This window comes from Crocuta crocuta, unplaced genomic scaffold (assembly GCF_008692635.1).
Source record: "Crocuta crocuta isolate KB4526 unplaced genomic scaffold, BGI_CrCroc_1.0 scaffold6, whole genome shotgun sequence".
NCBI classification, from domain to species: domain Eukaryota; kingdom Metazoa; phylum Chordata; class Mammalia; order Carnivora; family Hyaenidae; genus Crocuta; species Crocuta crocuta.
Genome location: NW_027531917.1, coordinates 2,614,486 through 2,639,276, shown reverse-complemented (window position 1 = coordinate 2,639,276; position 24,791 = coordinate 2,614,486). Strand labels below are relative to the sequence as shown.

The 24,791-nt window shown below is 36.9% G+C and overlaps 1 protein-coding gene across 1 annotated transcript in view; it reads left to right on the top strand.

The window, feature by feature from the left end:
• Positions 1-24,791, top strand: part of ADGRG7 (adhesion G protein-coupled receptor G7) — a 66,772-nt gene that overhangs the window by 22,847 nt on the left and 19,134 nt on the right. The window contains exons 5-11 of the mRNA XM_077774943.1: positions 2,213-2,365; positions 2,812-2,909; positions 7,316-7,446; positions 7,562-7,669; positions 11,129-11,280; positions 11,717-11,872; positions 24,059-24,171. Of these exons, the coding sequence (XP_077631069.1) occupies positions 2,213-2,365; positions 2,812-2,909; positions 7,316-7,446; positions 7,562-7,669; positions 11,129-11,280; positions 11,717-11,872; positions 24,059-24,171 (911 nt within the window). The remainder of the gene's footprint in view (positions 1-2,212; positions 2,366-2,811; positions 2,910-7,315; positions 7,447-7,561; positions 7,670-11,128; positions 11,281-11,716; positions 11,873-24,058; positions 24,172-24,791) is intronic.

Sequence of the window (24,791 nt, the reverse complement as noted above, 5' to 3'; positions counted from 1 at the left end):
TTGGAATATGACTCCTGTTTGTGAAAAAGGACAGTTGGACATGGGTTCAGCAAATTTTAGCAAATGATAATCTGTAACATATTTAATTTTTTTTAATTTTTATTTATTTTTTAATGTTTTATTTATTTCTAGGAGAGAGAGAGAGACAGCGCGAGCAGGGGAGGGTCAGAGAGAGAGGGAGACACAGAATCTGAAACAGGCTCCAGGCTCTGAGCTGGCAGTCAGCACAGAGCCCGACGCGGGGCTCGAACCCACGAACCGCGAGATCATGACCTAAGCGAAAGTCGGACGCTTAACCCAGGCGCCCCATCTGTAACATATTTTAAATGGCCTCATCTTTTTAGACCAGTGGTGAAGAGTTGACTGAAAATAGATCACTGGTGTTTGAGACCAGAAGGAAGGTATTTTGATGGTCAACTGAATTAGAGTAAAGAGAAAAAGAATAAAAACTATGACCAAAGACCTTTTGAGACAGGAAACCCCAAACCCCAATGCTGGTCTCAGGGCTGTACCCATGAGCAGGTGAAGTGGGAAATACATAGACTAGATGTTTTTTTTTTCGTGCAGATTATTTTGACCTAGTATATACCTAAATGCAAATGCATGGGATTGCTAATACCTGGGGCCAAGAAAAAGGAGAAGGAAACTTTAGGTAGTCCAAGTGCAGGGCATGTAACATACATTATCTCATTTAGTCTTTATGGAATCTCTGTGAGTTAGATGTTATTCTCATAGATAATTTTAGTGATTATACTAATTCTTGAGCCCTTACAGTGTAGCAAATACTGCACTAACATTTTGCAAGTGTTTTAAAATCACATTTAATTCTTATAACAACTATATAAATAGGCATTAATATACCTATTTTATACATGAAACCATGTCTTTGAGAGGTGCAGTGAACCACAGCCAAAAAATGATGGAGCTGCTTTTTATTTTCAATGCAACCCTGTCCCACACTGGCTCCCTAATTGTAGAGGGACTGGGTCTAAGGTAAAGATGGGGATAGGAGTGGGATGTGGGGCTGGGTGCCAACCACATAGGTTTTGTCACCTATGTGGCTGGCTGGGGAAAGACTTCATGTTCCAGAGTTTGTCTAGCCAGTTTTTGGCTCTCAGCTCTGACACTTTGAAGCTGCATGGACCTTGGGTGAACTCCTTTCCCTCTCCAAACCTTTAAACAGGGATGAGGATGCCCTATTCACAGTGTTGTTTTGTGTATTAAATGTGATAATGCCTATAAAATGTCCAGCAAAGTGCCTACACAGAGAAGGGACCTAGCTATTGAATGATAGCTTTCTTTGTTTCTGTCTACTGATTGGATATGATTTTCAACTGTTCCCTAAGTATGAATGGCCTGTGACCTTGGTTTGATTTTTGAAATGATGCTGCCATCTAGTGAAAACACATGCGCACATTAACACCTGGCTCTGCAAAAGACAATATGGATTAACATGTTTTATAGTCTTACAGCACCAGACTCAGGAGACCAACTGGTACCTTGACTTATGGTTGAGGTCAGTGTCTCCTAAACTATCTTTGTTGGAAAGGTAGTTTAAAAATTTTCCAACTCCTTGCTGACCAATAATTTTGTAAAATGTGATAAAAATGAATTAATTACTAGGAAAATCGAATGAAAAAAGATATCTAAAATACGAATCAGTTTTTTCTCTTCTAAAAGAGTTTTAAATTATTTATTTACTGATTTTTTTTATTGAAGTGTAGTTGACACACAGTGTTACATTCATTTTAGGTGTATGACATAGTGATTATAACAAGTCTCTATGTTATGCTGTGCTCATGCAAGTGTAGCTATCATCTGAATATAAATCATTGAAAAAATAATTTGATTTAACAGCAGGCGATTGTAGAAGTTTCTGACAGGTAACTCCCAGTTTCTGTGCTTACCTTCCTATGGATCCTGTTACAAACAGTGAACCATTGGTTCATGGATCCCACCTTGAGTAGCATTGCTCTCCCTAAGGCAGCCTGTCTTAGTTCATTAATCCTGGCAGAGAGTAAAGGTTGGAAAAGCCACCAGCCTGCATGTACTTTGTCCTTTACTCAAGGAAAGAAGCAAACATGAAAAACCAAGTGGATGTGATATTCAGGAGACTGAAGATCAGCTGAATTCCAGTTTATTCACCTGTGATTGCTTGCAACGTATTTAGACATAGTTGTATAAAGTTAGGTTGTTGGTTTTTTTTTAACAGGTAGTCAGTGATACAGCACAATCTCTGGACAATATTTCTAGCGAAGCTCAGTTTTTAACACATGATAGTGATAGCTTAACTGCTGCGAACATCACTTCGGCTGCTAAAGTGGTTGGACAGATCTTCAACGCATCCAGAAATGCTACATCTGAGGTAAAACTCACAAGGTTTAAAAGGGGGGGGCGGGGAGGGGAAGAAAAAAAAAGACATGGAAAGACAGACAAAACTAGAAATTGCTTTACTTAGTTCAATAGTAAGTATAATTATACAAAGTACTGTGGGCTGTGATGTTTTCATAGTCAGAGCCCTGCACTCTTATTTTGTTTCTGCTTTTGTGTCCAAGCATCTGCTTTTGTGTTCTCAGGACGGGGTAGAGGTTCTGTGAAAGACGTTGCTTTGAGGGGAAATTCCGAAACCCAATTGACTCAATTTAAATTTCCACCATGCTTTATCTTTATTCTCTCTTCCATCTAAAACTAAATCTTCAATTTTGAAAAACACTTGCCTTTGGATTACCATACCAATGGTGCCATTTGATTCTGTAATAATTCATCATAATGATGATGTATGATGATGATTTGGTGTCTTACTCCTGGCAGGCAAAACAAGTTGCTGTAACAACAGTGAGTCAACTTCTAGACGCTCCAGAAGATGTTTTTGAAAATGCTGCTGCAGTTGATAATGACGCTTTTGCAACGTAAGCACAATTCCAATTGGGAAAGAAAACATTACAAAGCGCTATGTGCCATTAAGAGAGTTGTCTTTATTTCTCTCATGGATGCACTAACTAGCTGATTACTTGAGAATGAAGATTGAAACCTTGGCTTTCCACCTGATCTTCATTTCCTAGACAGAGTGGTATATGTTCACTCCTGGTTCCAGGGTTGTCCTGGCCTGGGATATAGAGAGGAACTGGGATGATTTAGATTAGACTTCTTTTCCTAGCCTTAGTTTGGCATGGCCAAGAGTGAACCTGCATGCATAATAGGAGCTCTTTCAACTCTTTTCTCAGCATGGAGCTGAAAATAACAACATGCCTGTGGAGGACAAAGCTCCCTACCAACAACTCAGCTATCCTTGAGATACTGGTGTATTTTGGTAAAGCTGTCCCAAGACTACATTGAAAAAAAAAAAGAATCCAACTCTACCTGCTTTCTCTCTTTTTGATTCTAGTGATTTGGCATAGTTTTGGTTGTACATTTGTAAAATTCATGTACTTTATTATAGAGTTCCCTCACTAGGATTCATTATGTTTTTATCTCATATAAAGTTTTTTTATTTTTAAAAAATTTAAGTAAATATTTATGCTCATTATAGAAAAGTAAGAAAATATATAAATGAGCAAAATTTTATTTTGTTTTTATTGTCGGACGCTTAACCGACTAAGCCACCCAGGCGCCCCTATATATCTATTTATTTTTGAGAGAGAGAGAGAGACAGAATGTGAGTGGGGAGAGAGAGACAGCGAGAGAGGGAGACGCAGAATCTGAAGCAGGCCCCAGGCTTCAAGCTGTCAACACAGAGCTGATGCAGGGCTCGAACCCATGAACTGTGAGATCATGACCTGAGCCGAAATCAGATGCTTAACCAACTGAGCCACCCAGGCAGCCCTAGATGAGCAAAGTTTTAAAAATTGTCCCACTTTTAGTAACTTGAGGGTATGTATTCTTCCAGATACTTTCCTCTGTATGTGTGTGTGTTTGTATCATATTACATACTTTACAGGTTTATAGCTTGTTTCACCATTTAATACCTTATGAATCTTTTTAACATAAATATCTATATATTTATATCATAAATTTTTATTTTATTAATTTTACTTTAGAGAGAGAGTGCACACATGGGAAAGAAGGGCACAGGGATTGAGAGAGAGAAACTTAAGCCGGCTCTGTGTTGCTCAATCTCATGAACCATGAGATCATGACCTGAGCCGAAATCAAGTCAGACGTTCAACTGAGTGAGCCTCCCTGGTGCCCCTATGACATAAAATTTAGATACTGTATAATATGAGTGAACTTTAATCAATTCCTGCTGAGGGACATTTAGATTACCTCAAGTCTTTAAAATTTTTGAGCAATCAGCATTCTTCCACATAATCTCTGTTTACAAGGCCCATTATTTTTTTAGGAGAAATTCCTAGAAGTAGTTGTCAGTTTTCTAATTTTTACAGTGTTGAGCCCTCAAAGTAAAAAAAAAAAAAAGTACAAAAGCATAAAATGCATAAAACATTCACAGGTTATAATTCTGAGACCTGTTGATAGAGGTTGTCATTTTAGCAGTTTAACTGGTGCATTTCATGACTTCAAGTTTCAGTAGGAGTCTGGGCCCTTCCCATGGGGAGTGTGGAGACTCCCATTTCTCCTGAAGTTGCAGAAGAAAGTGGCTATGGGACTCAGAATCTATTGAGTGACTATGGAGCCAAGAGCCAGAGTGGGCTCCCTCCAGAGCGGGAGGCCCTGGTTTGCAGTCTTACTAGACGGAAAGGAGAAGAGTGGATGTTTTTGATGAGAAAATTGAGGAGACAGCAACTATGAGATTTGGCTGAGAAAGTCACACATCATGATACGGATGAAAGTACTGTCCTGACAATAAGTAATTATGAATTTTACTGGCTTAACACGTGGAGAAAAAAACAATTCTGTGTGATTTATGTGTAATATTCAAATGGCTTCAGAGGAGGTGGTTAGAAGACAAATAAAAATTTTAAATATGGGATACACTGAAACATGAAATGCTGTAACCACACTCATAGTAATTCCTCCCACTCTGCATTTCTAGTCTACTTACTTTTCTAATCCTCTTGTGAAAGTTGACCCTCTCCCATGTGATCTTGTACATAAGCCCTTGTGGACTCAGGCCCTTATTCACTCAGATAAGGCTGTTGCCTCAGCCTTCAGCACGCAGCCTCCAGCCTTTAGTAGAGCTGCTCCTCTCTCCCTGGGGAAGGAAACCAATTCCTTTCCAAACTCTGTTCCCTCAACCCGGGCCTACACACAGGGTCTCCTGGCAGACACCAGGTTTCAGTTACCCATCTCACTTTGACTTCTCCCTTCTTTCACTTACAATTTCTGGTTTGCATTCCTAAACTACTGGAGTTCCCTTCTCTACTTATGGAGAGAAGCGGACAGTGTGGGGCTAAAACTCCCTAAGTGGAGAAGGGGAGACTAGTGAAGTTCTCTAGTGTCCATTCATCCATTCTCTTGGTCTAAGATGGGGGGAGCCTAGACAAAGTCTCCGCTGTCAAGGGCACCCTACTACAATCAGTGAATCTAAGACTTCATTTCTCCATTTTGGCCACGTATTGCAAAGACTGATCCATAACCCTGGAACTCTGCTGTCAAATTCAGACTCATAATTGTCCTTGTTTACCTATATTGGGGAATGCAAAACTGCTTCCCTAATACTGACCACCCTGTACATTTACATTTCACATTTTTATTTGTAATTTTGTTCCAGCCAGACTTCTTTGGTTAAAAGATTCCCACTTAAATTATCTTGGCCAGAGATTTAGTGTAAAAAGGCTTATGGGATCTCATGGGAAGCTAAGAACAGTATCATAACATGGCAGGGCTTTATGGATCCTGGAGTAGAGGTGTGGCATGGCATCCAAGGCAGTTGAAGGTTCCAGTAAAGGAGTTTGTGGGCCTTCCTTCTGGGAGAATATAATGGTTATGGCCACAGCCTTTGGAGTTAAGCAGTCCTGGGTTAAATCTTAGCACTGTTATTTAGTAGGTCCATGATTTCGGCCAAGTTCATATCTTTTGGGAGAGCCTCAGATTCTTCAGCATAATATGGGAGTAATTGTGGGACTCACTTCAATAAGTATTTTATGAGGCTCAACTGAGATGATATATGCAAATCACTAACGTGATACCTGACTTACACACATTAAGTCTTGAAAATAAAAGGTTGGCAGTTGTCTTTGTAATCAACATGACTCAGTGAACCTGTATGTTTCATCTTTACTTCTAGTTTCTGCTCTGTCATAAATTAACCCTGTTGTTCATGACATTGGGGAAATAGTTTAAAACAAAATTTTGTTAGGCATTCCTCCTGCTGAAAGTAGCTCTGGGGTCTGATTGTTATTCTTTAGGTGGAGTATGATTGTTATTCTTTATTCTTTAGTGTGAATTGATAAAAATTCAGAAAATGGAGTTATGAATGGAAAATATTTAAAACAGAGAAACCAACTCAAATGGTTCCATATGAATGATTGTCACATTCTGTTTATAAAGGCAATCTTTAATTATTTTAAAATTTATTTCTTTATTATGTCAGTTGGGGAAAGGGAAAAAATACTTTAGTGGCCAAAATAAAAATTTAGAATATGGAACAACTACATTTTAATGAAATCCCTTCTTTCTGGGAAAACTAGACTGAACCAGTTATCTTAGACATAGAGATTTTGTCTTGTCAAGTACAGAAATAGTACAAATATTTCTTACAGCAAACAAGGAAAAGAAAAGGTCTTATGACTTTTTTTTAGAGAATACCAAATTGACAAGTTGTCCTCACTCCCTCCCATCTTCCATCTAATCTGTCTTTGAAGTTATCCAGAGTAGAAAAGAACATTGTGGAAACCTGCAATGGTTAGTTAATAACCGAGGCAGTGAGCTCAGAACTCTACTGTTACATGGTTCCAAATGAATTGTTGCCTCTGGAATCACCAACTTAACAAGAGTTTATACCCGAAGAGGTTCATGTGAGAGGAGGCAGTTGAATATGTAGAAATTGTTTTTCCCTATTGGAGAAACAAGAAGAGCATGTCCTAACAATTATGGGTAGCAACACCACCCTTTAGTGAAGAGCAACATAATAAAGATTATTTCTATGGGGAAGTTTGTCATTCTTGAGTCCCAGCTGTCTGGAATCTATATACAAGGTATCCTTCAGGGGAAACAGTCCACCAGAACTTTAGGAAAAGTATATATAACAAAGCAAGACTCTGGTGAAGAAAATAAATTATTTTAAGTTGATTGTGACATTGTGTGATCACATGAGTTCTGTGGTCATGCCTTTCTACCGGAATGTGGGAGAGAACACATGCCACTGATTTTTATGACAAACCTCTAGACTATTATTGTTATGTTTTATTCTATACAGGCTTATTAAGGAAATGGAGACTTATTCCTTGTCTCTGGGTGACAAGCCAGTGGTGAAACCTAATGTAGCATTACAGTCTGTTCCTTTGACTTCATCAAGCCCTACCCGTGTTCTCTTCTCTGTGAAGAAAGGTGAGCTGTTTGTCTTATGTACTTATGATAGCAGAGAGCATTCTTCTATCAACCATGAATAATGCCCTATTTGCAAAAATGTTGACCTAAAATTCTACTTTTCTTCCTCTCACAGGAGCTAGTGATTCTCTCATTTCTGGTTCCACAACTGTGGACACAAATGCAAACAACCTTAATCCAGACGCAGAGACTGAACTTCAAATTTTGCTCAATACCTCAAAAGGTAGGTCTCAAACTTTGTTCCAGTAAAAAAATCCTCAAATTTATGGAATTAGTAACTTAAAATCCAGAGTGAAAAATAATGTTTACTTAGTTTCATACTGAGTAATTAGCATTTGAGTTCATTTGACCTCTTACAAATTATGGCAATCTCTACTATTCTGGATGATAGAGATGATTTCTTTCTTTTTTTTTTTCTTTTCAAAACCCTGGGAGCAGAACTGAAATACTCTGATCATGGACACAATCTCTTTCCTAGCAAAAGTCTAGCTAATACAGGTCAGTTGTACATTTAAAAATACATTAAATAATAGTCACAAATTCTGCCCATATTTACTAGTGGCATGGCACTTACAGGCTCAGATGCATCCTATGCGCCTGCCTTGGGATATTTTATGTAATTGGCACAATCACCATCTTGTGGCAAGAGACTTAATTCTCTCTACTACTATGGTGCTCACCATGGGCTCCCTATCATATTGCATATGGCCCTTCAGAGATTTTTATGTCTAATGTGAAATGTTGGTACTTTTCAAAGTCTTAAAAAAATGATTATTTTGACAATAATAATAAGCAAAATAGGCACACACATTTACTTTATTCTCTCCACGAATAAAAAAATCCAATACTAGAAAGTACATATTTTAGAATTCATAATGGTACTGCTAAAGAAGAAGGGGGTATTATTCGTGCGTCTGGCATGCTGTGGAATTTTGCTCCCATTTGTTTTTTGTTTTGGTTACATGCTTTGTGAAGGTAGAGACTAAATCTAAGTCTTTTTTGTTCTTTTCTGTGTTTTTCTTTTAATTAAAGAATATTTCATGCATATAGAAAAGTACACAAAATAATATAAGCCCACCTGTGTACCCACCAGCAAGGTAAACTGATGTCAAATTTTGCTATGTTTCCTTCAGACCCCCTAAAAAAAAGGAAGATATTACAGCTACACCTGAAATCCTGTGTCCTATCTTTTCCCTCTCTCCTCCCCAGAAATAACATCTTTCTGAAGTTGGTATGCTTCATTTTTATGTTTGTCTTTAAACTTGTGCTACATATTTATATATCTATGCATAAAATGTTCTATTTTGCAGGTATTTAAAATATTTACAAAAGTGGTATCATGTTGTATGGAACTTGCTTTTTTAAATTTTAATTTAATTTTTTTGGGAACTTGCTTTTTTTTAAAAAAAACGAAACATCCCTTTTTGGAGATTTATTCATATGTTATAAAGATGATTAACTTTTGCCTATCTGATAAGTATGTTACAAGTATTTTTATATTCCTTTTGCAGCTTGGAAGTTCAGTGATATCTTAGATTTTTTTCTTCCTTTACTTGAAAATCTTTTCATGTGTTTATTAGACATTCTGATTTTCTACTCTGTGACTTGCCTATTTGAACACTATGATCATTTCTCTACCGGATTGTTTGTCTTTTTCTTATTGGTCACTAGAAGTTCTTTGTGCACTCTGAACACTAATTCTTTATTTGTTATATAAGTCGCAATGTCTTTCCTCCAGTCTGTAGCAATGACATGGATGACACTAGAGTGTGTTATGCTAAGCAAAATAAGTCAGTTGGAAAAAGACAAATACCATATTATTTCACTCATATGTGGAATTTAAGAAACAAAACAGCTGAACATAGGAGAAGGGAATAAAAAAAGAGGGAGTGGGAGGCAAACCATAGGAAATCTTAACTATAGAGAACAATCTGAGAGTTGATGGAGTTGAGGTGGGTAGAGGGATGGGCTAAATGGATACTAACGAGGGCACTTGTTATGCTGAGCACTGGCTGTTACATGTAACTGATGAATTACTAAATTCTCCTGAAACCAACGTTACGCTATATGTTAACTAACTAGAATTTAAATAAAAACTTGAAAAAAACTGACAAGAGGTATATCTAGAAATACAGAGATTTTTAAAAATTATAGGTAAATAGAATTTCTTCTATTGAATCTGAAGATCTAGTTGAAAGTGATTATTTTCTAATAAATGATCAAAATACTGTAGGAATGAGGAGAGGGGTAAACAAGAACTTTCGTTTTTTACTTATATATTTCTATAGATTTGACTTCTATGTCAACCATGTAATTCTTTTATAAAAACATGGAAAGAAGCCTTACTGCATTTTATAGGGTTAACTTTGTTATTTAGTGTTGAGAAGGAACAATTTGGTAAGGTCAATGTGCCATGGAAAAACTCCATAAACCAATCTCTTTATTTCTGGGTAGAGGATAGAACAACATGGCTGGCTGTGGAGGACATTATAGGAGTTGTGAGGACATTGTCTGCCTTTCTCTGCAATCACACTGAATATGCTGGCTCACTGCCAGTGTTTTAGTTTCTCTGATATCACTAGTAAAAGCAGAGTTTAGAAAATTAATTCAGTCTGAAATGTGTAATTATTTTTGTTGCTTCTGTTTTAAATATGCCAACAGTTGTACAAGTGTTAGAAGGCATTCCTCAGGTCGTTCTGTTTGACCACTGCCATGGCCAGCCTCCATACAAAACCCTCTGCCGTGGCCATACTTTTTTAGGATTGCTGAGGAATAGGTGACCACTTTTTCCAATCCCCTGAAGAAATATGTCACCTTCCAGCCTTGGGAAAAGCCTGTGGTTATCATGAAGTAGTCGATAGTTCAAGAGATGAGGGGCGCCTAGGTGGCTCAGTCAGTTAAGCGTCTGACTTCAGCTCAGGTCATGATCTCATGGTTGGTGGGTTCAAACCCCATGTCGGGCTCTGTGCTGACATCTAGCCTAGAGCCTGGGGCCTGTTTCAGAATCTGTATCTCCTTCTCTCTCTGACCCTTCCCTGCTCGCTTGCTTTCTCTCTTTCTCTCTCTCAGAAATAAATAAAACATTTAAAAAAATTTTTTAAAATAGTTCAAGAGATGACAGAAAATATCTGGCTCTACTTAAATAGTCCCTAATATGCACAACATGAGCTCCTGGCTCTGTGGCTGAATAGACTGGTTTCTGCTGAGTCCCTTTAAAACAGAACACAGGGCTCACAGACCACTTTTCTAGGCACAGCTGCCTTAATATTTGCTCGCTGTTTCTGGTCTGATGTCTTAACAGTGGGTGAAGAGACGTGGCTTTGGGCTTTCTGAAGGTCATGTTTACTCGGTCTTGCTGCATTTCAGAAAGCAAGATGTTATTTTACATATGAGATCTTCACAATACCTCTTTGAGATGGATTAGGCAGAAGTTTTTGTCCTCATTTAGAAGGTAAGGAATCTGAAACTCAGGGAAAAAAATTAATGTTAGTAGAATGGCAAGCCACAGGCTATATATGTTAATTACATATTGCAATTGAGTAAAGATGCAGCCAGCAAACCATTTTTACTGTCCTTTACTCAAATATTAAGCAGCCATGCAGTTGAACAATGACATGGGACTTTGTTTTTTGTTTGACCTTACGTTCATTTGTTAATTTTAGGGTTTTTTTTTTATTCACAGGAAACACGTGTGGCTTTGTAGTGTATCAAAACAGCAAGTTTTTCCAATCAAAAACTTTTAAAACTGAGTCAAATTTTAGTCAAAAAATTATCTCAAGCAGTACTGATGCCAAAGATCAGAAAACTTCTGTTGAAATTCTCTTTAATCCAAGGGTGAGTTTTCCCACTAACAGCAAAAAAAATTCAGTTCACTTTTGATTACAAAAGCAGGGCTAGTTGGGCAAAAGAAATCTACAGAAAAAATCCTTTATGTTTTTAAAGTTTTAATTTCAATTCCAGTTAGTTAACATACAGTGTAATATTAGTTTCATGTGTACAATAGTGATTTAACAGGAAAATTCTGTAAAAGATTCTTGGAAAATATTCATTTACACCTTCTCCCACCCATGTTTTTGTCAGACTAGCTAAATGCAAAATGAGCTAATTTGAATTTCATATCCTTCCCCCACCTCCCTAATCTATAATGATGATGTTATACTTAGTACATACCTAATTGATTTATAGTATGCTTATCCTCTCCTATTTGATTTTTTCTACCTGGTTAAGTATTTAAAAAGAAATCAGTTGTAATTGTCTTTTCAATTGACAGTATGACCACAAAAATTTCCAAATTTATTCCTATGCCTGTGTCTATTGGAATCTGGAAAAAAAGGATTGGGACACAAAAGGTTGTCACAAACAGAAGGGCACTGATGAATTCTTCTACTGTCACTGCAACCATACAACAAATTTTGGTATATTAATGGTAAGGATGTACATAGTAATCTTTTTCCAGACAGGAATTTTCCTTATACACAGTTCTGGTATGTACTAATTGGAGATAACTTTGGGGCTTGGTTTGCATGGATACTCAACCTAGATTACATGGAAAAACAGGGAATGGAATGATGACTAAAAAAGGAAGTTCTGGTAAAGCAAGTAAATAGAGCTTTTTGCAGTATGGTCTCAGGATGGATGAGTTCAGCACTGTGCATTTAATAATGAGAAGGGAGCCCGTATGCAAAAGAGGAATTGACAGACTCCATTCAAGTAACTCAACATGTGAAACTTGAAGTTGTTATAGCCAGAGGTAAGGCTGTATGTTGAGGATGGGTTTAATACATGCTTAACTATGATGGGCAGTTTAAATCAGTTACCCAATGCTTTTTCCATTGGAATAATCTAAATTGCTAAGTTTATGTTAGAAGATAAAAGAGGAAAAGCTCTTGAATTCATCCAATTTGTTGCATAGTTCCTTTATGTATTCCTTATAGTTTAAAAGGAATTTTTAAGAAATTTGAGTGTGGCTCAGTCGGTTAAGCGTCTGACTTCGGCTCAGGTCATGATCTCATGGTTCATGGGTTCGATCTCCTTGTCAGGCTCTGTGCTGACAGCTAGTTCAGAGCCTGGAGCCTGTTTCAGATTCTGTATCTCCCTCTCTCTCTCTGACCTTCCCCTGTTCATGCTGTCTCTCTCTCTCTCTCTCAGAAATAAATAAAACAAAAAAAAAATTAAAAAATTTTTTGAGTATAGTTGACATACAATGTTACATTAGTTTCAGATGTACAACATAGTGATTTGATACGTTTCTACATTATGCTGTGCTCACCACAAGTGTAACTTACCATCTGTCACCGTTCAATGCTATGACAATACCTTTGGCTATATTCCTTACGCTATGCCTTTTATTCCTGTGATTATTTATTCTATAACTGGTAGACTGTAGTTCTCACTCCCCTTCACTCATTTTGTTCATCCTCCATCCTCTCCCCTCTGGCAACATCAGTTTATTTTCTGTATTTACAAGTCTGATTATGCTTTTTGTTTGTTGATTCATGTGTTTTTGTTTTTTTAAATTTCACATGAGTGAAATCATATGGTATTTTTCTTTCTCAGTCTGACTTATTTCCCTTAGCATAATACCTGCAATGTCCACCCATGTTGTTGCAAATGACACAATCTCATCCTTTTTTATGGCTTCATAATAGTCCATCATACAAATATACCACATCTTCCTTATCCATCCATCTATCAGTATATTTCTTATATCTTTTAACTCCAAAGCTACCCTGTACAATAACTGATAACACTTAGCTCTGGTGTGCAGCTAATAGTGTACCTTTGGGAATTCTTAGGCTGACTCTTTTAGGAGAGGAACTTTTGTTTGTTCTATTTTCAGAAATGTATTATTCTGGTAAAATAAAAAATGTTAGTTTTTACACTTGATGAAATGCTTTTATGTGTAATGGAATGGAGAGGGATGTAGTGTCTTAAATTTATTAATACTATGAATCTTCCTGAGAAAAGCAGATATTTTCCATTCTCCACTAGCCATATTTGGGATGCCAGTAGAGGTCAGAACATACTTGCACAACATAGGATATCAAATGATAGAAACTTGCTTTGTAAAAATTTTTTTACTGTATAAATTTTTATTTATTTGTTTAAAAAACTTTATTTAAATCTAAGTTAGTTAACATATAGTGTAATAATGGTTTCAGAAGTAGAATTTAGTGATTCATCACTTACATATAATACCCAGTGCTCATTCCAACAAGTGTCCTTCTTGATACCCATCACCCATTTAGCTTATCCTCACCCACTTCCTCTCCACCAGCCCTCAGCTTATTCTCTATATTTAAGAGTCTCTCATGGTTTGCCCCCCTCTCTGTTTTTATCTTATTTTCCTTCGCTTCCCCTTTGTTCATCTGTTTTGAGTTTTAAATTCCACATATGAGTGAAATTGTATGATATTTGTCTTTTTCTGACTTATTTTGCTTAGCATAATACATTCTAGTTCCATACATGTTGTTGCAAAAGGCAAGATTTCATTCTTTTTGATTGTGGAGTAATATTCCATTATCTATCTATCTATCATCTATCATCTACCTATTTATACACATATATATAATATATGGTATATATATGGTATTATATATGGTATATGTGGTACTTATATACACATATATAGGTATATATAGTACATATATAGATACATACCGCCTCTTCTTTATCTATTCATCAGTCAATGGATATTTGGACTCTTGCTATAATTTGGCTATTGTTGATAGTGGTGCTATAAATATTGGGGTGCATGTGCCGGGAGCCGCACCGGCCTCTCTGGATGGCAGTCACCTCAAGGAAATGGCAAGTATTTGCACAGTTCCTGCCATGAGGAACGAAAACTGGCATCTCCTTCTGCTACTACTGGCTCATGTTGGAAATGAGGCTGCTGGTATTGACCAGGTCTCACAATATTCCAGATCAGACCGATATTCCCCACACAGACTGCTCATAAGGAAAGGCATGTCCTTGCCTTTCCAAAGAGACTTCAGATGATAGCATTGTGGATGATTGTCAAAAGGCTCTTCCTAAGGGTCTTGAAGATCTAAGACTTACATAATAAAGGGGGCTTGAGTCTGGCCCTGAGGCAAAGAGCCTAATTTAGAGTTAAGGGCAAATATCTACCCCCACCCATTTGTTTCTGCCTGGAGCATTTTCTGGCCTTGTATATGCTGATTACTCCCTATTGCATAGGGAGGGTGAAGGAACCTATTGAGGAACTTCTTTTGTGGTTATGAGAGCAAAGGTATCTCCTGAAAGACCTGTTTGACCCCTGCTCACAGAGAAGTAACTTCACCCTCTTATGCTAAAAACATTGTCTGGTATGCTAAAGATGCCTTCCTTCCCCATAAGATAAGCATCTAAATCCCCTACCTCAATCACTATTGATAAAGGTTATGCATGAATCTCCTACAAGTCTATGTTCTGGGAAATTCTTACATATCAAAGAAGTTTGTTATCAGAAATCATTGTCTAAGGCAAATACCACTTCTGTGCCATCTCCAAAACACTTAAAGTTGAGCCCCAGTCAGAGCAGAGATGCCTGCCTGGTGATCAGAAAGAATCTCCGGGGCTCTCTCACTCTCTCGCCAACACCGTCCATCTTTCAGGGACCCCTGGACCTGCCGGAGCCAGCCTCCGACACGCATGTGTCCCTTCAAATCAGTATTTTGTATCCTTTGGATAAAATACCTAGTAGTGCAATTGCTGGGTCATAGAGGAGTTCTATTTTTAATTATTTGAGGAAACTCCACACTGTTCTCTAGAGTGGCTGCACCAGTTTGCATTCCCACCAGCAGTGCAAAAGGGTTCCCCTTTCTCTGAAATCTTACCAACATCTGTCATATTCTGAGTTGTTAATTTTAGCCATTCTGACAGGTTTAAGGTAGTATCTCATTGTGATTTTCATTTGTATTTCCCTGATGATGAGTGAAGTTGGGCATTTTTTCATGTGTCTATTAGCCATCTAGATGTCTTCTTTAGAAAAGTGTTCATGTTTTTTGCCCATTTCTTCACTGGATTATTTGATATTTGGGTGTTGAGTTTGTTAACTTCTTTATTGATTTTGGATACTAAGCCTTTATCTGATATGTCATTTGCAAATATCTTCTCCCATTCCATCAGTTGCCTTTTAGTTTTTATTGTTTCCTTCACTGTGTAGAAACTTTTATCTAGAAGAGGTTCCAATAGTTTATTTTTGCTTTTGTTTCTCTTGCCTCTAGGCAAGTAAGGAGTTGCTATGGATGAGGCCAGAGGTTGTTCCTGTTTTCTCCTTGAGGATTTTGATGGTTTCCTGTCTCACAATTAGGTCTTTCATCTGTTTTGAATTTTTTTGTGTGTATAGTGTAAGAAAGTAATCCAGGTTCATTTTTCTGCATGTTTCTGTCCAGTTTCCCTACACCATTTGCTGAAAAGACTGTCTTTTCCATTGGACATTCTTTCCTGCTTTGTTAGAGATTAGTTGGCCATATGTTTGTGGGTCCATTTCTGGATTCTCTATTCTGTTCCGTTGATCTATGTGTCTGTTTTGTGTGAGTACCATACTATCTTGATGATTACAGTTTTGTAATAAAGCTTGGGGTCCAGAATTGTGATGTCTCCAGCTTTGGTTTTATTTTTCAAGATTACTTTGGGGTCTTTTCTGATTCCATACAAATTTTTTAATTGTGTGCTCTAGCTCTGTGAAAAATGCTGGTTATTTTGATAGAGATTGTGTTGAATGTGTATATTGTTACATTTTAACAATATTTATTCTTCTAATCCATGAGCATGGAATGTTTTTATATTTCTTTATGTCTTCTTCAGTTTCTTTCATAACTTTTGCATAATTATCAGTGTACAAATATTTTACTTCTTTGGTTAGGTTTATTTCTAGATATTTTACAGTTTTTGGTGCAATTATAAATGGAATCAACTCCTTTATTTCTCTTTTTGTTGTTTCATTATTGGTGTATAGAAGTACAACCAATTTCTGTACATTGGTTTTCTATCCTGCAACTTTGCTGAATTCAAGTATCAGTTCTAGAAGTTTTTTGGTGGAGTCTTTCAGGTTTTCCATGTAGAGTATCATGTTGTCTATGAAGAGTGAAAGTTTGACTCTTCCTTGCTGACTTGCATGCCCTTTATTTTTTTTGTTGTCTGATTGCAGAGGTTAGGACTTCCAAACCATGTTGAACAGCAGTGGTGAGAGTGGACATCCCTGTTGTGTTCCTGACATTAGGGGGAAAGCTCTCAGTTTTTCCCATTGAGGATGATATTAGCTGTGGGTCTTTTGTATGTGGCCTTCATGATCTTGAAGTATGTTCCTACTATCCCTACTTTCTTGAAGGTTGTTATTAAGCAAAGACGTTGTATTTTGTCAAATGCTTTTTCTACATCTATTGAGAGGATTATGTGGTTCTTATCCTTTCTTTTATTGATGTGATGTATCTCATTGATTGATTTGCAGATATTGAACCATCCCTGCAACCTAGGAATAAATCCCATTTGATTGTGGTGAATAATTCTTTTAATGTATTGTTGGATTTGGTTTGGTAGTATCTGGCTGAGAATTTTTGCATCCGTGTTCATCAGGGACATTGGTCTATAATTCTCCTTTTTAGTGGGATCTTTGTCTGGTTAGGGAATCAAGTAATGCTGGCTTCATAGAATGAGTTTGGAAGTTTTCCTTCCATTTCTATTTTTTGGAACAGCCTCGAAAGAATAGGTGTTAACTCTTCTTCAAATGTTTGGTAGTTTCCCCTGGGAAGCCATTTGGCCCTAGACTCTTGTTTGTTGGGAGACTTTTTTATTATTGATTCAATTTATGGTTATGGGTCTGTTTAAATATTCTACTTCTTCTTGTTTCAGTTTGGTAGTTTATATGCTTTTAAGAATTTGTCCATTTCTTCCAGATTGCCCAATTTGTTGGCATATAATTGCTTATAATATTCTCTTATAATTGTTCATATATCTGTGGTTTTGATTGTGATCTCTCCCCTTTAATTCGTGATTTTATTTATTTGGGTCCTTTCTTTTTTCTTCTTGATCAGTCTGGCTAGGGGTTTATCAGTTTTGTTAATTCTTTCAAAGAACAAGATCCTGGTTTTGTTGATCTGTTCTACTGTTTTTTTGTTTTGTTTTGTTTTAAATTTTGGTATCATTGATTTCTAATATAATCTCTATTATTTCCTTTCTGCTGGTTTTGGGCTTTTTATTTACTGTTCTTTTTCCAGTTCCTCTAGGTGTAAGTTTAGGTTGTGGATCTGAGGTATGTCTTCCTTCTTTAGGAAGGCCTGAATTGTGATTTACTTCCCTTTCATGACTGCCTTTGCTTCTTCCGGAAGTTTTGTTTTCATTTTCAATGGCTTCCATGTTCTTTTGCATTTCCTTTTTGATTTCTTGGTTAGATTATTCTTTCTTTAGTAGAATGTTCTTTAATCCCCACATATTTGTGGTCTTTCCATTTTTTTTCTTGTGGTTGATTTCAAGTTTCATAGCGTTGTTGTCTGAAAATATGCATGGCATGATATCAATCTTTTTGTACTTGTTCAGGGCTGACTTGTGACCCAGGATGTGATCCATTCTGGAGAATGTTCCATGTGAACTCAAGAAGAACGTTTATTATCCTGCTTTATGATGAAATGCTCTGAATATATCTGTTAAGTCCATGCAGTCCAGTGTGTCATTCAGAGCCATTGTTTCCTTTGTTGATTTTCTGCTTAGATGACCCGTCCATTGCTGTAAGTGGGGTTTTGAAGTCCCATACTATTATGGTATTATTATGTATGAATTTCTTTATGTTTGTGATTAATTGATTCATATATTTAGGTGTTTCAAGTTGGGGGAATAAATATTTATAATTGTTGCTCTTCTTGGTGGACAGACCCCTTAATTATGATATAATGCCTTTCATTTTCATTTCTTGTTACAGTTTTTGTTTTAAAATCTAGTTTGTCTGGTATAAGTATGGGTACTCCAGCTTTCTTTTAGCATCCATTATCATGATAGGTGGTTCTATCCTCTTACTTTCAATCTGCAGGTGTCTTTAATCTAAAAGGAGTCTCTTCTAGGCAGCATATGGATGGGTCTTGTTTTCTTACCGATTCTGATACCCTATGTCTTTTGATTGGAGCATGTGGTCCACTTACATTTAGTGTGATTATTGAAAGATATGAATTTAGTGTCATTGTGTTGCCTGTAGAGTTGGTGTTTCTGGTGATGTTCTCTGGCCCTTCCTAGTCTTTGTTGCTTTTGGTGTTTTTGTTTTGTTTTGTTTTTGCTCCACTCAAAGAGTCCCCTTAAAATTTCTTGCAGGGTTGGTTTAGTGTTCATGAACTCCTTTAGTTTTTGTTTGTCTGGGAAACACTTTATCTCCCCTTCTCTTTTGAATACAGCCTTGCTGGATAAAGAAAGGTTAGCTGCATATTTTTCTGATTCAGCACATTGAATATATCCTGCTACTTCTTTCTGGCCTGCCAAATTTTGGGGAAAAGATCTGCTTTTAACCTGATCTGTCTTCCCTAGTAGGTTAAGGACTTTTTTTTTCTTTCATAATTCTTTCCTTGTCTATGTATTTTGTGAATTTGACTATGATATGCCTTGGTGATGATCAGTTTTTGTTGACTAATGGGAGTTCTCTGTGCTTCTTGGATTCTGATGTCTGTATGTTTCCCCAGATTAGGAAGGTTTTTAGCTATAATTTCCTCACATAAACCTTCTGCCCCTTTTTCTCTCTTCCTCTTCTGGGACTGCTGTGATTTAAAAATTATTCCTTTTTAGTAAGTCACTGAATTCTCTAAGTCTTGTATCTTGATTTTTGACCTTTGTTTCCCTCTTTTTTTCTGCTTCATTATTTTCAATAATTTATTGAAATTTTATTCTTCTATTTCACTGATTTGCTGCTCTGCTTTTTCCATCCTTGTCATCATGGCATGCATTTGATATTGTATTTTTAATACTGGCCTGACTAGATTTTAGTTCTTCTATCTCTGCAGAAAGGGATTCTCTGGTGTCTTCTATGCTTTTTAACCCCAGGTAGTATTCTTATGATCATGGTTTTAAATTCTAGTTCAGACATAATTATATCTGTATTGATTAAATCCCTGGCTGTCATTTCTTCCTATTCTTTCTTTTGAGTTGAGAGAAACTTGATAAATAGAGAAAAAAGAGAAAAGAAAATTTAAAAAAAATTTAAATAATAAAATAGAATAGAAAAAAATAAAGTAGAATAAAAAGTAACAAAGAATTTGCTCTTTCTGCATCCAGGAAAGAGAAATAAAAGAAAGAAAAGAACCTAAGCAAAAACAGAAATAAAGAAAATGAGCAAATAAATGAACCAGCAAACAGAATGAAACCTGAATGAGGTTACATCCAGTTTCCCCTAGAACGAAATCTTTGCAGCATATTATGGTGTGTAGACTAATAAGTAGGTGGAAGGGATTTGTGCTGATCCTCTGGGGGTTGTGCCTGGAGGGTTCAGGTGAGCGGGGCTTGGTGTAACGGCTCTCTTCTCCACTTGGTGGCACTGCTTAGCACACTAGGGTCGATTCGTGTGTGTGCATGCATAGAAATGCTAGAAGTGAGAATGACTTCATCCACATTTGGCACAAGAACCCTGCAGCCTCATGACTTGCTATCAAGCATCCTCCTTTGTCTTAGGCTTCCATCTACTCCCCACCTGCACCCTGTCCCTGTCCAAGCTATCCACTTGCCAGGTGGCACCTCCTTCCAGAGTTTTACCTCAGATGGGGCTGTGTTTCAAAACCCCACACTTCAGAGAGCCCTTTGGCTTGGACCTGTGCCATGTCTCTGCAAGAGGGTCTCACTATACTATGGCCAAAATCTGGCTTGCCCCAGAAAATGTTCCTGTGATTGCACAGTGGCAGAGGCACGGAGTTTATGGCAAATCACATCACACTGCCTGCACTAGGTTTCTCTGCACTCTAGGGACTTTGTTCTTATATCAATAAACGTGGCCACCCTCCAGGTCCACTGGGACTTTTGCCTACAGGGAGCCCATATGGCCTCTACCACATGCACTCCAATACGGGGAACCACTTCTCCTTATGTGGTATACAGACCCCTCACACTGCACTGCTTCCTCTTGGCAAATCCTGGGGATTTGCTCTACTTCCGTACCAGAACACTGAGCTCTGAAACTTCAGACTTTGGACTCCACTGTTTATAGAATCCTGGCGGTATTGAAAACCTCTTCTTTCTCCCCATCAGTGGTGTTGATTGTTTTCAGTCTCCTGTGAGTATTTTGACCTTTTCCTCTTTCTTTCTCTCCAGGTACTGTTAGGGGAAGTGCTTTTCTTGCATGGTCTCACTGTGCTGCACTCCTCCCCTTTCTTTCTCTTTCTTTCCTCTCTTTGTGAAAAGAGCTCCCTACCCTCTGTGGCTCTCTGTCTTTTCTTTCCCTGAGTTCATCTCTCCACACCTGCCAAGTCGTCTGGCTCCAATTATGCAATTGTTGCATTAATACTCAGGTCAGTTTCCTTGGTGTTCAAAATGGTTTGATGCTGATCTAGCCGCATTTCAGGGATGAGACAAGCTCAGGGTCCCTATACTACTCTGCCATATTAACTCCTCTGTACTTGCTTTATAAAAGTTTTTGAGATAGGTTCCTTCCTTCCTTCCTTCCTTCCTTTCTGCATTTATTTTACAGTCTTTATATCATTTCCTTTTTTAATTTTTATTTATTTATTTANCGAACCGCGAGATCATGACCTAAGTGAAAGTCGGACGCTTAACCGACTAAGCCACCCAGGCGCCCCATCATTTCCTTTTTTTAAAGCTTATTTATTTATTTTTGAGAGGGAGAGAGAGGGAAAAAGAGAATACACATGTGCATGTGTGCCAGGGGCAGAGAGAGAGAGAGAGAGCGAGAGAGAAAATCCCAAGCAGGCTGTATGTTGTCAGCACAGAGCCCAGCTTGGGGCTTGATCTCACAGTTCATGAGATCTCGACCTGAGCTATAATTAAGAGTCTGACACTCAACTAACTGAATCACTTGGGCACCCCCATATGGTGTAATATTGGTTTTAGGAGTAGAATCCAGTGATTCATCACTTACATATAACACCCATTGCTCATCACAAGTGCCTTCCTTAATACCCATCACCAATTTAGCCATCCCCCCTCATCTTCCTTCCATTAACTCTCTGTTCTCTATAGTTTAGAGTCTCTAATGGTGTGCCTCCCTCTCTTTTTTCCCCCTTTCTCGTATGTTCATATGTTTTGTTTCTTAAATTCCACAAATGACTGAAATCATATGGTATTTGTCTTTCTCTGACAGACTTATTTTGCTTAGCGTAATACACTCTAGCTCCATCCATGTCTTTGAAAATGGCAAGATTTCATTCTTTTTGATGGCTGAGTAATATTCCATTGTGTGTATGTGTGACACACACCACATCTTTTTTATCCATTCCTTAGTTGATGGACATATGTGCTTTTTCCATAATTTGGCTATTGTTGATAATGCTTCTAGAAGCATTGATGAGCATGTACTCCTTCAAATTAACATTTTTGTGTCCTTTGGGTAAATACCTAGTAGTTTAATTGCTGGATCATAGGGTAGCTATTTTTAATTTTTTGAAGAGCCTCTATACTGTTTTCCAGAATGGCTGCACCAGTTTGCATTCCCACCAATAGTGTAAGAGGGTTCCACATCCTCACAAACATGTGTTGTTTCCTGAGTTGTTAATTTTAGCCATTCTGACAGGTGTGAAATTATAGTTTTCTTATTTTAACTGTCAAATCTTTATTATTTTAATTGATTTTGATTATTTTCTAACATATTACAGAGAGCTCTGCTTTCTTAATCAAAAAATGGTAAAGATAAAAATTTAACTTTTTTGATACCTTTAAGATCATTAGTATCATTCAGTAGATGTGTAAAGCTTGGTTTGCTATATATATTAAATGATACATAATACATTGTCATAGTTATTTTTATTCTTTTCTGAGATCAGGCTTTCAGCTATTTTTTCTCAGTAATGTCTGAGTCAGCCTCAATGCCTACCACTCACATTTGTAATTAGTTTGGTTTGCCAGATTTTTAAAAAAATGTTTTATTTATTTCCGAGAGAGAGAGAGACAGTGTGAGCAGGGGAGGGTCAGAGAGAGAAGGAGACACAGAATCTGAAATAGGCTCCAGGCTCTGAGCCGGCTGTCAGCACAGAGCCCGACATGGGGCTCAAACCCACAAACTGTAAGATCATGACCTAAGCCAAAGTTGGACACTTAACCGACTGAGCCACCCAGGTGTCCTGGGTTGCCAGATTTTTAAAAAGGTTGATTCGAATTGTATTCAAAATAGGAGCAGATAGGCTGTTAGTGAATAGATGATTTCTAAGCTTTGAATATTTGTGTATATTCTATGATTCTTTAGTATTTAGTCAATATACTATACACATGAAATAACATGAAGTCTTTGTTTTCTAATTTTTAGAAATAAAAATTATTTTAGTTTTATTTTCTTCCTATAAAAAATACATATTTATTGCATAAGGTATGCAAGTTTATGTGTTAAACAGAAATATGCTGATTTGGAAAAATGTTTATGACATCTTGAATTAAAATAGCCATTCAGGAGTGCCTGGTTGGCTCAATTGGTTAAATGTCTGATTCTTGATTTCGGCTCAGGTCATGATCTCACAGTTCATGAGATCAAGTCCTGTGTTGGGCTGTGCACAGATAGAGGGAGCCTGCTTGGGATTCTCTTTCTCCCTCTCTCTCTCTCTGCCCCTCCCCTACACACATGCACATGGTGCTTTCTTTCTCTCTCTCAAAATAAGTAAACATTTAAAAATTTAAAAAGTAAAATAGCAATTCAGATTAAAATATAACAAACTGCTATATATTTGTTCAAGAGACATAGGTAATATTTGTAAGTACATAAAAAAAGTAACCTCTGGAGAAGAGATATGATTTCAAGATATAGGGTATGATATGGGGTACTGGCAGTTAAGAGAAATCTATGTTTTTAAAATGTTTCTACATTTCTTTTATGTTATGTCAATATTACTTTCTAATTTTCTAAATTATTTTAAAAAATATTATATATATCCTAACCACCCAGTGACCTCCATTATTACTTCTCCACAGAATATACTTATCTATGAATATATATTAAAATACTGGGCTAGATATAGGTATATTGGACAACAATAAAACTGCCTTTTTAAAACAATTAGCAGGATTATATGAACATCTTTCCATGTCCAGAAAACATTTCTGCAAGTTTATTTTTAGTGCATTAGCTTAGATATGCATATTTCCTCGTGGATGATAGTTACACATAAAAATAATTTAAGGGATAAATGAAGTAGCTTTAGCCAATTTAGATCTACCGAACAACCTTGATTTTAAACAATGAGGTAAAGTATATATGTTTTCATTAACTGAATTGGTTAGATAACTGTTTTCAACACTCTAATTCATATAAACTGCTTAGAGAAAAGAGGTTAATTTATTTCTTTTTAAAATATATCAACAGTTTTATAAAAAGACATATCTGGCAACTCTCTGGTTATTTTGACCAATGTAACTTTTTATGATGTTGACTTTCATAGACATTTCAGGAATGATTACTTAAAAATATGAGTCTTAACTTATTTTTCAGAGTTTCAAAAAGAATTATAAATATCCTGAATCACTCGACTACATATCCAAGATTGGATGTGCACTGTCCATTACTGGTCTGGTCCTTACAATTGTATTTCAGATTGTCACCAGGTAAGAAGGGAAACAAGCCCCTTTTATAAGAAAAATTGCTATCTTAATATTATTTCCTCTACACATATTTTCATCAGAACACAATCTCTTGGAGCTAAAAGGGAAATCAGAATTAGTTCAACAAGTTTATCTTATAGAAGAGGACACTCAGTTCTGGAGAGGCTAAGAAATACATACAAATAAATATATAATTAAAACTGTGGTAAGTGCTTTGAAGAAAAATTACATACTATGTAATCACAAGTTTGTCATGTAAAAATATTGTGGTCCCATAGCTCATTAATGCTATATAGTTTCTTTGTGTTGAATAGAACATACCTACCAGTTTGCATTTATAAAAGAACAAAACATTGCTAAACAATGTTTTTAAAAATTAAGCTAATTTAAAATACATATTAAGTTTTCAAATGGTCAAACTTTCAAAAAAAGTCTTTGAATTCCATGGTTCAAAAAAAATATAACTTAAGGGGCACCTGGGTAGCTGAGTCCTTTGTGTCCGACTTTGGCTCAGGTCATGTCTCACAGATTGTGGGTTTGTGCCCCACATGGGGCTACATGCTGTTAGTATAAAGCCTGCTTTGTCTTCTCTGTTTCTGTCTCTCTCTGCTTCTTCCCTGCTC